Source organism: Cornus florida, unplaced genomic scaffold (assembly GCF_030987335.1).
Source record: "Cornus florida cultivar Cherokee Brave unplaced genomic scaffold, ASM3098733v1 CherokeeBrave_3.0.0_Hap2_Chr11, whole genome shotgun sequence".
NCBI lineage: Eukaryota > Viridiplantae > Streptophyta > Magnoliopsida > Cornales > Cornaceae > Cornus > Cornus florida.
Genome location: NW_026775581.1, coordinates 87,250,775 through 87,267,418, shown reverse-complemented (window position 1 = coordinate 87,267,418; position 16,644 = coordinate 87,250,775). Strand labels below are relative to the sequence as shown.

Sequence of the window (16,644 nt, the reverse complement as noted above, 5' to 3'; positions counted from 1 at the left end):
TATATATAATATATATGTATAAGGTAAGTTGTGTAAATATTATTATTATTATTATTTGGTTCAGATTAATAATTGAATCTCCATAATATATTATCGTAATAATTTCTTAAAAAAAAAAAAGAGCATATAATTGTGAGTATAATTAATTTGAAATTGTTTACTTTGACCATTCACTTCAATATCATTCCAACCAAGTCAATTACGTGAGAACAAGAATGACTTCAAATTGGACACGTAATTGTAATTGAATTACCAACTGTCATCAACTAGAACAAGTATGCAATTGGAACGCACTTCTTCAACTAAGACAAGACATATTTCAGTTACATGCATGATACACGAATATTAGGTCTTATAACCAAATAGCTGGAAACTTCACATAGAAAAACTTGTTGAGCACGAGTGTATTGTGCACCTCACTTACATCAGTAATGTGACTCATTGGTATGGTCCACGTTTTTTGTGAGTGAAGTGCACCATCCTAGGCTCAAACAAAATTTTCTCCGATACGTACAGACATATATTTCTTTTTCACCGTTTATAAGAATACATGAGATAAAAAATTAAGACAAAACTTATTATACATAGTATATTCCATAAGCATATAATTTGAATCATAATCTATGGGATAAACTTACTTGTATTAGTGACGTGATATCAATAACTGATTAGATATTGATACGTAATAATAAGACCCACTAAAATAAAATATTTTTACTCATGTGACATAATACAATAAGTTGATAATATAAATAACGAAATATTAAAGGTGAATGAGAGTTTTTCTCATAAATCCACCCCCTTACACACATGGTCCATTGAGTGATCTTAACCTTTGTTTTTTTATTTGTAACCACTCTCCTTAATTAATTCAAGTTGCCAATTAATCACAAACAACCCTCTAAAAGAGTCACCCCCAAGGTTAGGTTGTGAGCATAACTAGAACTTCGAAATAAATAAAGAAATTTAAAAATCGAAAAAAATAAATAAATAACTAAAAAAATGCCTCTGCATACGAGAACAAATATCGTGCAAATGCGACCATCGTGCATTGAATTTTCCCTTTAAATAAATAGAATTAAAAATCTCAATATAAGTTCTCCTTGGTGGATGAGTAATATTGTAGTGAAGTAACTAATATCATTTTCTTATGTACAAACACAAGCGGATAGGATCCACAACAAAATTATCTTTTGTTCCACTGATATAGCATTTTTTGGTAGGTTATTGAAATCCACTAACTTAAGATTCCATTAATGATGAGTAAATAACCTTTGCATAATAAATAAAAATTAAAAATTAAAAACTTTTACATAACAATGTCTTTCTAACCATTTTGTCATTCATTAATTTTGTTCATTGCCTTCCCATATAGATACTTTTAAAGCATAAATCTTCTCCAATATTAGTTCTATCTGTTACAGTTTGATCATCCCTTGGATTTGAATGACTAATTTCACAATTCGCATAACTTTTTCATGCTTTAATTCATTGTCTTGAATAGAGCTACTTATAATACACACACACACACACACACATTCTTACATGATCATTTTTATAGATTTTCTTGTTGAAAAACTTAAACATGTTAAAATCATTTTGCTACTAATTCCAGATGCTCTATTCAAGTTGATGAACTGTAAAACCGAAATGTTACACGAGACCATTTGAATTATAAGAAACAACCAAACAATCCTTTATTTTACCATACTGAAGCATGCTAGCATAATCGATTTTGTTATGAATCCATTTAGTAATTTATGATTTTCTTTTTTAAAAAAAAAAAAAAAATAGAAAATTTATAAGCATGATGAGTCACATTGTTACCCAAGAAACAACTGAGCAAGCTTCACATGCTTGGAAGATCCAATTCAACCAAAACCAGACAATCTCTTGAGACCATCCATATACAATAAGAGCATGTTATTGGTTGGTATATCCTTACCAACAACCCGAAAATCGGTTCCAAAGTTTTCATCTGAACTTTGAAATTTAGGCTTGCCATGAGAATAAGCCTCAAGCTGCTGTTCAGACCACCAGCAAAAATGGAGCCAGAAATTGGTTTCATTACCCTGCCTCTGGAAGTTTGTCTGCCGGTTCAGATTCCTGGGAAAGAATTGGAATTTCAAACGGGGAAATCTTACTAGAGCTCTTTGTTCTCAAAAGCAAAGATCAAGTTAACATTGAAGTTTCTAACAATTTCACTAGATACTATAGAGTGCTTATGAAAATACGTTCGCGCACGTATGTGGGCACACACAGATGTGGAACCTTTTGAGACTGAGATTTCTAATACCTTTTGAGAGAGTTGGCCCCTGGATAAAGACTTCAGTTGGCAGCTTTCAATATTTTCAAGTAACTGGGTTACGGTTTTCAGATGCGGAACACTGCAAAAATCAAATTTGAAGTAAACCAAGATAAGAAAATCAGTAACGAAATGCCCTGTTAATGATCACATATCAATATTATCTGAGGGCAAAAGCGAGGGTTTGCTGTCGAAAACCAATAAGCTTACCATGTTTGTTGGGTGCATGTTCAACCAAAAATGGTGCAACAAAATGATACATTTTAATGAGAGACACAAATCAAAAGAAAAAAAAACATTGCACTGTAGAATTGATGAGCACGCTCAAATTACCAGACTTTTTCAGATAATAGGGAAAATAATTAATGCAATTCGCATCAAATTATTCCAGTACCTCACAGTACAAAGACATGGTTAGCATAATCACGTTACACATTCTAGTTCTGTAAGCCTAGAGCAGGTTATGATACATCAGGATTGAAACTCATGATGCACAATTTTCATATTTTGTTGTAAAATGAGAATGGCTTTCAGTGAGATAATAAAGAACACTACAACTTAAATTGATAAAGGGGCACATGAAAACAACCTTTGCAATCCATTCTCCATGTGTGCATCCAAGGATGAAATTACCCGAGGCATCTGCTCCAACACCTGCATCAAATAAGACAGAAACAAAGAGATAAGAACACATACATTTGCCACAGGCATTCTACATTGAAGTATCATTCAATGGATCTACGTACCAGCTCAGTGTTCTTAATTGTGGATGTTTTAGCTAAAAGGTTCTTTGGAAGCTTAGCCAGATGGACCTGCAGATGAGATAATGAATAAAATACACGAGTGAGCAAACTAATCAAAAATATATATACATGAGGGAGTATGCACAGTAAACCATAGGCGGATCATAGATAAAATGGGTATTTTTGCTTCTTTACATTAGGAGTATGGCCTTTTGTATATATTGCATGTACTTTGATGCACTTTTGGCACTTATTAAAAAATCAATTTTAATTATCAACAAAGAAAAAAAAGAAAAAGTCAAGTACAATGTTGATGAGAAATGAATTAATATGACAGTGGAATAGTATAATCACATCTGGAAATTTTTTAGTCCGAGTATATTGCACCTTACTGAAAATCAATTTGTCATACTAAACTTAAGCGTATTTGAAATGATTTATACTTTCATTTTTCACATTTTGATCAATGATACACTGCTTGATGAATTTTTTATTTAGGAAAAAAAAAAAAAAACCCCACATCATTTTCTGTCAGTAATATCTATCAAATCCTATCGCATTTAACATGTCTTTTCTCGAACCTTCAATATGAGCTCTCTTTTTGCTCTTCCTCTTTGTATTTGCAAAGCCTTGGACTTGGACTGGTAACTCCTCCCTAATGTATGTAACAATCTTGACCTCTATTGACATGACCATATACCGTCTTAAACAAATAGTTCCCTCATGCACGCGATCATTTAGGTCCATCTAAAGCAACTCAAATCCATACCGTCTTGCTTCTCGTTCATCTCAACATCCAAATTACAGTGTACCGTCTTGCTTCTTGTTCATCTCGACATCCACATTACAATGCACCATCTTGCTTCTCATTCATCTCAACATCCACATTACAATGCACAGTCTTGCTTCTAGTTCATCCCAACATCCACATTACAGTGCACCGTCTTGCTTCTCATTCATCTCAACATCCACACTACAATGCACAATCTTGCTTCTCATTCATCTCAACATCCACATACAGTGCACCATCTTGCTTCTCGTTCAGCTCAACATCCTCACTTCAGTTACATCAATGAACAAATTTGGTATTTAATGTGATAATATATAACAGTAATTCTTGTACAAACATATATTCTCTTTATCGTAATGGCCATTTTACGTATTTAGACTTTCATAATTTTGGCAATATTTATGAGTTATGAGTTATATATATGACTTTCAAGTAAAAACCTAATTGCTAAATTGGCTTCCTCAGAACGAAATTAATATCAAACAGTTCGATTTCTAGGAAAGATCTATATGACAGAATTGTTACAATATACCACTGAGGTTGAAGGAAACAACAATTTAGAGAGAGAGAGAGAGAGAGAGAGAGAGAGAGAGAGAGTTGCCTGGGAAGGAGAGGATTGTAGCATGAGATGGAGGAGATTGGAGGTGGACTGAACGGCCTGAGATATTTGATCAGCCACCAAAGTTTTTGATGAACTTTCTCGGCTGCTCGACCCTCCTTTTCCTTCACCGCCACCGCCACCGCCGCCAGGTGATGTTGACGAAGGAGTCGATGGTTTCGCCATTTCCGTCCTCCCTCGAAGAATGCCAAAGATTGCTACTTTTTCAAGGATAAATTGCAAATCCAGTCAGGTTTGGGTCAAGTACCAGAGAAGAAGATGAAGCAAGGAGGATCGATCTAGGGTTTCGAAATTGCAAGTTGCAGAAAATGGGGCGAAATAGACCCGATCAATCTTAGGCTCCGTTTTTTCCAATCGGATATGAGTTACATCGGGTTTCAAGTTTCAATAGTGGTTGAAGTGGATGCATGATAAAAGAATGGGAGGTAAATCCCTCTTTTACCCACTCTTATTGGTTCCAGTCAGTCTCTCTTGTAGGAGTAAAACATGTATGGGCTCCCACCATTTTATAAATTAAGAAGTCATGGACTATTGCAATCGTTCAAAAGTTTAGGTCAGCGAATAATATTGTATACTCAATCATTTATATCTATTCATATTTTTATTCAGATTTAATGTGAAAGAAATTTTCCCTTTTTAAAGTGTGGATAATATTTTTGTCAATAAAATAAAAAATAAATAAGAGTTTAGTTAGCAAGAAAAGGGAAATTTTGAGGAAATTTTTTTTGATTTATTAAAAAAGTTTTATGAAGTTAAAATAATACCCTTTCTTTTATGGTAGTTCATGTTATCAAAATCATAAAATGATAATTTCTCATATTTTTGTTGAAAATTTTTCATGCTAAACAAATACATGATAAAAAATTTATTTTATTTTCTTTTACTTCCACTTTCTACCACCAATTTATATCTGACCAAACGGAGCCTATATTATTTGAATCGAGAAACCTGCTAGTATATAACTAATTTCCATACTGAACCACAAAATTGGAGGCAAAGCCCAGGAAGAGAACATGTAATTCTCATGAGTATGTGTAGTTTTTCCCCATATAAAATCACAAACAAAAATATAGTGCATACAATCCCATTAATGCGAACTTCTTATATTTAACGTGTATGATGAATATTACTTTCATTCAAAATTTTCATGCTAATGAACAGAACGATAATACACACACACACACACACAAATGACAAAAATTAATTGAAAGATGGCACAATTTGAATATTCCCCAGTAGAAATCACTGAGGAAGCACCTACTAGAGAGAAGATGTTGACCAGTACCTGTCCATTTGGTATCTTTATTAGCAGCAAACCAATGTTGCATATTATTTTTGGCCAGTGAAGGGTTTGTTTGGTTCTTCACAAACATTTTCAGTGGAAAATGTATTCTAAATTTAGGGCCTTTGAGAAATGATTGCTTTTTTTATTAAATATATATATATATATATATATATTATTGTTATTATGATTTATGTCAATTTGAAGGATGAAACAGAACTTTTAGTCCACTTCATATGCTTAGCATTGTTTTTTTTCCTAATTTCAAAATGATGCATCAAGGCTTTAGAAGCAAAAAGTACATATGAGTTTTATTCTTTATTAAGTATAGGATAACATTTTGATCATGTATTAAATAGCAGGTTGTGATATTCACATTACATTTTACAACAGGAATCTCAGCAAAGGTTTGAGTTGAGAATATTTTGTTGAGCAAGATCAACCAAATTGATTCGAGAAAGTTTCGTCAAAGTATGGACAACCTCATTGTCATGTCTACCCACATGACTAAGATGAAACGAGGGATGTTTCTAAAACAAAACACATATATCAAAAATAATCGAAGCAATCAAGCTTTGACGAGCCGATTTTTGGCCACCCCATTACAAACCTCAAGATTTTACAAAAATGTCAACACTGCCTTAAATAAAATAAAACTCACCAAAAAAAAACAATCATTTAGCCCAAAAGGTATTATCTCTGCTCCCAAAAATAGTGTTTGATATGGGTGTATGTGTGTTAATTTGAACAAACTGATTTTGTTTTCCTAAGAAAAGTAAAGTAAAATTTTCCAAAAGCTCACAATATTTACAAATATTATATCTTGCACTCTAATTGTTTTAAAATGCTAATTGCTTAATTAGCCTATTAAACAACACTTTTGGTCATATCACTCCTCATCTCTTAAAGTATAAGTAAGGTTTTAATATTTTTATTATTTTTGGAAAAAAAAAAAATGACATATAACAACTTCAAATTGTGTGTTAATAAAAAATAAAAAAATAATAAAAAAATCATTTAAAAAGAATTATTAACTATCAAGTGATATCATAATAAATCTATGGAGTAATATTTAATCCATAAATAGCTAAATAATAAGTTGGACCCTTTAAATCGTATTTATATTAATTTCAAAATTGTTATATATTTGTATTAAAGAGTATAATTTGCAGATCAGATCAAGTGTTCCGAAATTTGTCAATTAAATTCAAATTTTGTGAGTTAAGTGTCCCAATTAATAAAACATATTACGTATTTTAAATTATAAATAATAAACTAGCTATCGATTGACCAGCTCCTATTAAAAAAATACTCCTTCAAAAGCCCCCACAAGACACTGACAAAGGAAGCTTAATCGATCATGATGGCCAAATGCTGATTGGACCTTGAAAGGTAGACCGCCCTCGTGCTCTTCGTGCTTATATATATAATTGTATAAACATTATCGCAAGTCACGCGATGTACAGTAATCAATTACTACTAAAATATAATTTGAGTTTATTATATAAGATTTGAGAGAAGGGTCCCACTTGTTTTCTGGTGGTGAAAGAAGTGCCATGGGGAGCATCAACGTTCACTATTTTTTTTGGTTTTTTTCTTTTCCTTCTTTGTTTTTTTTCAAAAGCATCAAAGTCCACTTACTAGTTAAAAACTGCTACCACAACCAAAAACGAAATATTTGAAAAGTAAAAATAAATGATCTTTCACTAATTTCTCACTCTACAATTATGTGATGAATATTGTAAATATAAGAAAGTATATAATCTAGTGGATATTGTAAATATAAGAAAATATATAATCTAGGGTGAAAGAAGGATGAGAGAGAATTCTATTATGATTTAATTCTTTTCATTCAAGTGTATCCATATAATATTATATTACTCCTACAGGGGATGATGTTGACTATAGCAGTCATATGCACCAATCGTATTAGGTTCCTTCGTGACTTCACTTTTGGGCACCATCATTACCTTTGTTCAAGTTACCTTTCAATTCACAATTCAAATGCACTGACAGTGCATTAAAGAATGTGGAGCCCATATATTATAACACTCCCCCTTAAGATTTACAATGCTACACTAAGAACATGCATTATTAAAACCTTGTAAGGAAAACCCATTGGGACAAAACCGGAGTGAAGGAAAAAGAGTACAATATTCTTGTGTATCTGAAAAAGTATTGCATGGTTTAGAGCTGCCTCATTAAAACTTTGCCAAAAAATCCCATTGGAACAAAACCTGAGTGAAGGAAAAATAGTACAGTAAATGTCAATACCTTTTTAAGTACTCCCCCTCATCAATGCCAAATTTTTTTAAATTGTTGCATCCCAATGTTGTGTACTAATTTCTTGAATGCCGTGGTTGGCAGTGCCTTAGTGAATAGGTCTGCTAAATTTTCACATAAACGTATTTGTTGAATATCAATTTCACTATTCTTTTGGCGTTCACGTGTGTAAAACAAATTTTTGTGACATGTGTTTGGTTCAATCACTTTTGATATAACCCTCTTTCATTTGTGCAATGTATGCGACAATATCTTCATATAATACTGTGGAGCTATCTGTTATTGATGAGAAGCCACATGTTGATCTAATGTGTTGGATTATGGATCGTAACCAAATGCATTCCCTGCTGGCCTCATGAATCGCGAATATCTTATAATGATTTGAAGAAGTGGCAATCATTGTCTGTTTCATAGAGCGCCATGAGATAACAGTGTTACCACAAGTAAACACACACCCTATTTGTGATCGAGCTTGATGTGGGTCAAAGAGGTAACCAGCATCTGCATATCCAATTAACTAGGATTTTGATTCTTTTGAATAAAACAATCCCATATCAATTGTACCACGTAGATATCGCAATATGTGTTTGACTTCATTCCAATGTCTACGGGTTAGTGTAAGTTGATTGAAAAAGCAATGTCAGGTCGTGTGCAATTTGCAAGATACATAAGTGCGCCAATTGCACTAAGATATGATACTTCCGGACCAAGAAGTTCTTCATCATATTCTGAAGGTTAAAAATGATCTTTCTTAATATCAAGTGATCGGACAACCATTAGTGAACTCAAGGGATAGGTTTTATTTATATAAAAATGCTTGAGAACCTTTTCTGTATATGTTAACTGGTGGATATGGATTCCTCTTAATAAATGTTCAATTTGCAGTCCCAGACAAAAAGTTGTATTTCCGAAATTTTTCATTTCGAATTCTTTCTTTAAATAAGTGGCAGTCTTTAGGAGCTATTCAGAGGTTCCCACTAGATTCAAATCATCAACATATACTGTAACAATAGCAAAACATGATTCTATTTTGTTAATAAAAATGCATGGACAATGATGACTATTCACATACCCTTCTTTTATTAAGTACTCGTTGAGGTGATTGTACCGCATGCGCCCCAATTGCTTCAATCTATATAAGGATCGTTGTAATTTTATTAAGTACATATTACGTGGTTTTGTTTCTGGCACTTTGAAACCATCGGGAATCTTCATGTAAATATCATTATCTAGTGATCTATAAAAGTATGTCATTACCATATCTATTAGATGCATATGCAATATTTCTTTGATTGCCGAATGTATTATGAATCTAAAAGTGTTTGCATCCATTACCGGAGAATATGTTTTGTCATAATCAATACCTGGTTTCTGTGAGAAACCTTGAGTTACCAGTCGAGCTTTATATCTCACAATTTCATTTTTCTCATTATGTTTGCATACAAATACCCATTTGTATCCAATAGGCTCAACATCATCGGGTGTTTGGACGACTGGTCCAAATACTTCTCGTTTAGCTAATGAACTTAGCTCTGCCTGTATTGCTTCTCTCCATTTCCGCCAATCATTTCTTCGTCGACATTCTTCGACGTTTCGAGGTTTCGGATCCTCATTTTCAATATCAAGAGTAACGTAATATGAGAATATGTTGTCGACAACAATTTCATTTCTATTCCACCTTATTTCATAATTTGATGAGATCTCATCATTTTCAAGTACCATTGCCTCATCAAGGACTACATTATCATCATTTACTGTTTTTTCCTCGTTAAGGCTAATTATTTCATCAGTTTTAGGTACCTGAGCCTCATCAAGGGCTATAATTCTGTCCCACAGGGACATCAGTTTTTGCTGGAACATTTGTAGCTGGTATATGTGATTTTATTACTTTCTTTGTATCAATAAATGCATTAGGTAATTGATTTGTAACATTTTGTAAATGAATAATCTTCTGAACTTCTTTTTCACATTGATTTGTGCGAGGATCAAAGTGAGATAATGTTGAGGCATTCCAAGTGATCTCATTATGCCTTTCAGAAATTTTCTTTTCTCCCCCTAATGGTGGGAAAATAGCCTCATCAAAATGAGAGTCGGCAAATCGCGCTTTAAATATATCACTGTCAGAGGATCAAGATATCTAATGATAGTAGGGGTGGCAATTCGTGTTGGTAAGTCGTGTTCGTGTCAACACAATTACGACACGAACACGACACTATTATAAACCGTGTTAACACGACATGACACATTTAACACGTTTAATAAATGGGTTAAAATTCAACTTACACAACACAACCCATTTAACATGTTTAATAAATGGGTTAAAATTCAACACGACACACCACGACATAAAATTCCTTATTTGGGTCGTATAAGCCACACAACTCATTTTTTATCTGTCTCCCATTTATGACCTACTTTTATTTTCCTTATTTGGGTAGCACAACCCACATAACTCATTTTTGATTAATCACCCATTCATGACTTGCTTTTATTTTTAATTTTGTAAGATAAATATGATTTCAAATATAAATTTCAAAAAGAGGAACATCCTCTAATACAATGAAACCATAGTAAAACACAACAGATAATAAAATAATAATAGATACTGCATAAGTGCATGTTCCAGCAATCCACACCAACAGAATTACAAGTCTTTCTCTAGGAAATTCACAAATACAATCCCATAACAAAATAACTTAAAGTCACAAAAGAAACTTAAGAACATCTGGGGATAGTTGTAAACATCCCAGCATCATCAGTACCACTGTATCACCATCTACTATTGTCAAGTGTCAACCTTTCACCATTGGGAAAACTGGAAAAGAAAAATCACAAAAGATTAAATAATTTAATAGTATATTAAATTGAAATGTACACAAAAAGAATGACACAAGATAATCAAATAGTGTGTTCTTTGAACCAAAATTTTTTCAAGCTGCAACATTACCAAAAAATTATCATTCCTTGAGCTGTAACATTACCCAAAAACTAGTATTCCTTAAGCTGCAACATTACCCAAAAAAATATTTGTTGTCTGTAATGAACCCAATCGCAGAAACACTTTGATAAAGATTAAGCTTAAAAAAAGTTTATACATAATACAGAAAGGCAACAAAATTGTAAAATAAAAATCAAAGCAAAAAAAGAAAAAAAAAAAGAAAAAAAAGTGAAACACCTAGAAAACAATACCCATTTAGCCACAATGTAAATCAACAAAACTTATGGAAGAAAATATAAAAGCCTAATTAAAGGAATTAAATATGCATGAGACTAAATATAATGATATTTCACTGGACACTACTCCACCATATCAATAGCGTTGGAACATTCAGTTGAAGTAGGATACCCTTTGTTGATATTCACATTTTCAAGATCCACAATAAGCTTTTCCAATTCAAGTTTCGAGCTCTCTTCATTTAGGAAAAATAAATAAATAAATAAATCTTAATAAGAACAAATCAAAATAATTTATAACCAAATTCATTTCAATCATTGTAAGTATGAATTATTTACCTTTCAAATTAAACAATCAATCTCTAGTGCATACCAAAGCTTCCACATTTTCGGGCAAAAGAGAAGTACGATATTGGTCAAAACCTCGACCACCAACACTAAAAGCAGCTTTAGAAGCAACCGTAGACACTGGAATACTCAAGATATCACGAGCCATGCAAGAAAGTATTGGATACCTAAATTGGTTACCTTTCTAATATGAAAGTATATCAAGGTCTGCCTTCCTATCAATATTTGGTTCATCCAAATACAATTCCAATTCTGTTTTTTTGGGCAGTATTAAGGAATCCGCTACTTCGAAAAAGTATCATATTCCTATATATTAAAAAAATGTATAAGAATGAAAGCGAGTAATTAGTCAAAGAATGTTTTGTAATGCTGCAAAGTATAACAATATAAAAATATGAATAAAGTAACTGCAAATTACCTCCATAACATCCCTACTTGCTTTTGAAAATTGTTTGTCAACCATTTCATGAGAGCCACTTCCAACTTGTTATGAAGAAGTTGATGTGTTAGCAGATATAGGAAAATCAACCATGTATTCATTAAAAAGATAAAACAACTTCCCACGGACTTCTTCTCCCTCATTAGAATCACTACCATGAATCTTCTTATAGCAAAAAGCCACAAATGCAGACTTGTAGCGAGGATCTAAAATGATAGCAAAAGCAAGGATTGTGCTAAATTTCGACCAATACTTTTCAAACTTTAAATACATTTGACTTGTAATCTTGCGCATAAATGCATCCTTACTTTTCAATTCCGTTACCAATTTTCTTTAAACAAAAAATGCAAGCGGAAAGTATAGATTTGTTGTGGGATACTTTGTTCTAGAAAATATTTTTGTAGCAGTGTAAAATTATTCCAAAAAATTACAAATCTGTGATACACCCTAATTTCGGAACACGGGTCGATCAAATCCGCGCACAAAATCATGAGATATCAGCCAATCAATAATAAACAAGCACATAATACAAGAGGAATAATAATTAAATAAATAAATAACGCTGAAAGGGAAATCTAAATTAATAATTAAATAACCAATCCTCTGATACAATAATCTCTAATAAATTCCCATACCAAAAAATAAATCTCTAGAGAATAACTCGGAAATCCATACCATGTGGACCCCTAATAAAAATCCCAAATTGCTAAATAAAAAGTGAATGTCTATTTCATAAATAAATAAAACATAATGTAGAGTCCTACGTTAATGACACCGGAAGAATGAAGAAGATCGGCCTCTGCTTTGCACGAACTGACTCTACGCCTGAAACTATCGAGGACCTGAAAAGATAACAATAAAGGGGGGTCAAAACCCACGAATAAGTCATTTCTACCACATCCCAAATAGAGACCCAAGAAGCGATACATCCTAGTCCGACTCCTGCAATAACTACGCCAACATAAAACAAACAAAATCATATTTAATAACTATTGACTTTCACTAGATCATAAGATAGCCTCAACCAAATAATAGGTCTCATGAAAGCACACACAAGGAAGACATGAGTACCTCTTTTACCAAGGCATACACATCCCTATAACCAACTACTCATCTCATCTGGCAATATACGCCAACCCTAACCATCGATCCCGAGATCTTAAGCTCTTATCATGATACATTCTCAAAATATACATATATAATTAATTATAGCCATATCACAATTTAAAGCCATAACTATATCATAACAATAGTATAATAAAACGTATGAGTCTAGGCTTATTAGCCAGCTCACATAGGTATCAGTAAGCCGGATCCTAACAATGGTGCTTCTAAGACCATATCCTGACAATGGTCATACTATATGAACATATTTCAAAGTATACATAAGTTTATATACCTACACAGTCACATGTATGATTATTATCATACCTTCATCTATAATATCATAATATTTCCATAGTAATTGATATACCAACATAAAACAAACAAAATCATATTTAATTATGTGAGTGACTTTCAGTTCAATAAAAACTATGGAAACAATCAATCATGCTAGTACAGTAAAGCATGAGCGAAATTCCTAAGCTTCCTTCTAAACCTAACTCACGTAATTCATTGATAGGCAAACTTTCGTGGGTTTTAAAAAAATAACAATGAAATTTTAATTCCCTCAAAATAAGGGTCTAAAACATAGATGTCACAACCAAGAATTCTCAATAATAGATGCATTTAAATTAATAAGCAACAAACTAAAACCATGAATATATATATATATATATATATATATATATATATATAATGTCATATAGTTCACTGCCATGATCCAATTTTCACATAGAAAACTTTAATATATATATATATAACTTCATTTAGTTCACATACCATTCTAATAACCAAAAGTCTGAAACTGGCTTGAGCTCCTTAAGCCCGAAAAAAAATCAAACTACTTCTGATGCATTGTTTACATCATCAAAACTTAGAATTTCGTAATAAAAGAAAAGCAAAGAAAAGTGATTAATCTCATAAAGAGTCTCGTCAGATTAGAGCCCATAATCATGCAACAAAGACTAAAATCATGTGTGTATATATATACATATACACATAACCCTCACTTCTGTAGTTTGTTCATAGCATAAATATCATCCAATAAGTCTGAATATTTATTCCCCAACATCGTTCTAAGGATGAATTGAATACGGAATCAAAGAGGATGAATAAGACAAAGATTTGCCTCAAGAATTTTGGCCAAAAAATCATACGCCCTTCTTCCTGATTTTTCTCTCTTCCTCTCTCCTCTCTTTCTTCCTCTCCTTTCTCTCTCGCCGTTGTTCTGTTCTTTACTTTTCTACAGTTTCGTGTACAAAGCCCCAGACCACAACTTATGTGTGTTTGTGTGTGTGTGTGTGTGTGTGTGTGTGTGTACACACATTCTAATATAACCTATTAACATAATCCTATACTAAATTCATGAAACCTGCCACACTATAACACCACTATAAATAAAAATATAATAATTAACTAATCCTACACTAAATTCATTAAACCTGCTACACTATAACACAACCCACGAATCATTAAATATAATAAAGAAAAACTAATAATTCAATAAGTTACTAATGTCAACAAAGTACACCTATTCCTGTGCACGTAAATATACATTTTAATTAATCAAAAAAGTTACTAATGTCAACAAATTACACTTTCCACCAACTATATAAATAATATATTATATATACTAACCATACACACATACACACACACACACATATATAACACTTTAATTTATATATATATATATTTATATTTATATATATCTACCCATCCATAAAAGTAACTAATAAATAAATAAAATAACATCAAAGAACAATTTACAATTAACTAAAGAGTTTCTACTAAACAATTAATGTTTAAATAACAAATAAATAAACACTCCACAAACAATTCAAATAGCCAAGTAAATAAAAATAAAATAATTTAAACACTAAATACATTCTAAAGAAACTTGAGTAATACATTCTACAAATTTCTGTTTTCTTGCTTGAGATCCTTTAACATATTTAACACTCTCACGAATTTTTTGAACAAATTCATCAATTTCTTTTAACCCATCTTGCACAATTAAATTCAAAATATGAGCACAACAACGAATGTGAAAAAACATATTGCCACTTGGTAATGCACCACTTAAATTCAATTGGGACCTCAACATGTCAACAAATGCAAGATTTGAAGAAGCATTATCCAAAGTAATTGAAAACAACCTTTTTTCAAGCCCCCACCATTCAACAAATAATAAATCTTTTCAGTTATGGATACACCATTATGTGGAGCTGGCACGTACGAAAACCTCATAATTCTTTTTTGCAAGTTCCAATTTTCATCAATAAAATATGCTGTGAGACATAAATACCCATCTGTGATTATAGACGACCACATATCAGATGTCAGGCAAAATCTACCTTGCACTGATCCCAACAAATGTCGAATTCTACCCTTTTCATTTTTGTACATATTCAAGATATCAGCCTTAGCAGTATTCCTACTGATAGGTTGATAATTCTCATTTAAATAACGAAATGTTGCTCTAATGCCCTCATACTCAACAAATTGAAAAGGCAAATCATGCATTATTAGAGCAGCAGCTAAGATGTCACGAAATTTTGCAGCATAAAATTTAGATGATTGCATAGTAATAGCACCTGATGATTGAGATAAAAATAAAAAAAATAAAAAAGGTTGACCTACGTCGCTTGTGTCCCTCCTAACACATAAATTAATGCGTCTCTTCATATTACTGGTCCATACTTACTTTCAGCAACATAAACTTCTCCACACTTTTTGCACTTGCACTTTTGTATCTTGTCTGCACCTAAAGGAAGGATTTCAAAACACAACCAAACCGGAGAAATGAGTCTCCATTTGTGTTTTTTTCCTTATCCTTTCTTTGGTTTCACGTTTGCAGTATCTACTTCCACCACATCATCTTCATCATCGATTCCATCAAGAGTTTCTAAGTTTTCTGGAACATCATTTGAATCCATCTATAAAAAAAATAAAAAAATAAAACTAAAGTAAGAAATCACAATAACAGAATAAAAAATAATAATATGCCGCAGAAATAATAATCCACAGATATAACACCTCAGAGATTTGTTCACAAGGCTCAAATGATTTGTTCACAAGCCACAAATCAGATTATAGAACCTCCTCAAAGTAATCAGATTATAGAACCTCCTCAAGGTTATCAGATTATAGAACCTCTTTAAGGCAATCAGATTTTAGAACCTCCTCAAAGAACAACAAAAAATAAATCGATCAATGAAGGACAAAACAAATAATAATAAAAAAAAAGAGAAAAAAAAATCAGTTTACGAAATTAAAATTAAGGTTTGAAGGTTGAACAAAATTTTTTAAAAAAATTAAAACAAATAGGGTCCAGTTTAATGTCCATAGAAGAAAAAATAAACGTAAAACATGGATTCATTGAGATTTGAGATTAATCAATAACCAAAAAAAAAATTAGGGTTAGGAATTAGGATTGAACTTGCCTTTCAATTTGAGACAAGGAGAGTCTGGAATGACTACTGACTAGAGAGTAGTGATATATCACAATCGCCGATCAACCAACTTTTTTTGCTCGGAATCGTAGAAGACGATCA

At 32.1% G+C, this 16,644-nt stretch overlaps 1 protein-coding gene across 1 annotated transcript; it reads right to left on the bottom strand.

The window, feature by feature from the left end:
• Positions 1–1,721: 1,721 nt before the first annotated feature.
• LOC132285672 (tobamovirus multiplication protein 2B) lies at positions 1,722–4,914 on the bottom strand. The gene is made up of 5 exons (XM_059787864.1): positions 4,440–4,914; positions 3,052–3,117; positions 2,895–2,959; positions 2,297–2,387; positions 1,722–2,106 (listed from the first exon to the last, which is right to left on the bottom strand). The coding sequence occupies exons 1-5, from the start codon at positions 4,620–4,622 to the stop codon at positions 2,068–2,070; spliced, it is 444 nt and encodes a 147-aa protein (XP_059643847.1). The 5' UTR covers positions 4,623–4,914; the 3' UTR covers positions 1,722–2,067.
• Between the last annotated feature and the right edge of the window lie 11,730 nt (positions 4,915–16,644).

Bases quoted from the DNA above. Each gene is read 5' to 3' on its own strand.
- LOC132285672 (XM_059787864.1), bottom strand. From the start codon at position 4,622: ATGGCGAAACCATCGACTCCTTCGTCAACATCACCTGGCGGCGGTGGC. The intron at 2,960-3,051 runs GTACGTAGATCC...TATTTGATGCAG, and splicing joins CAATTAAGAACACTGAGCTG to GTGTTGGAGCAGATGCCTCG. The intron at 2,107-2,296 runs GTATTAGAAATC...ATTCTTTCCCAG, and splicing joins GGGGCCAACTCTCTCAAAAG to GAATCTGAACCGGCAGACAA.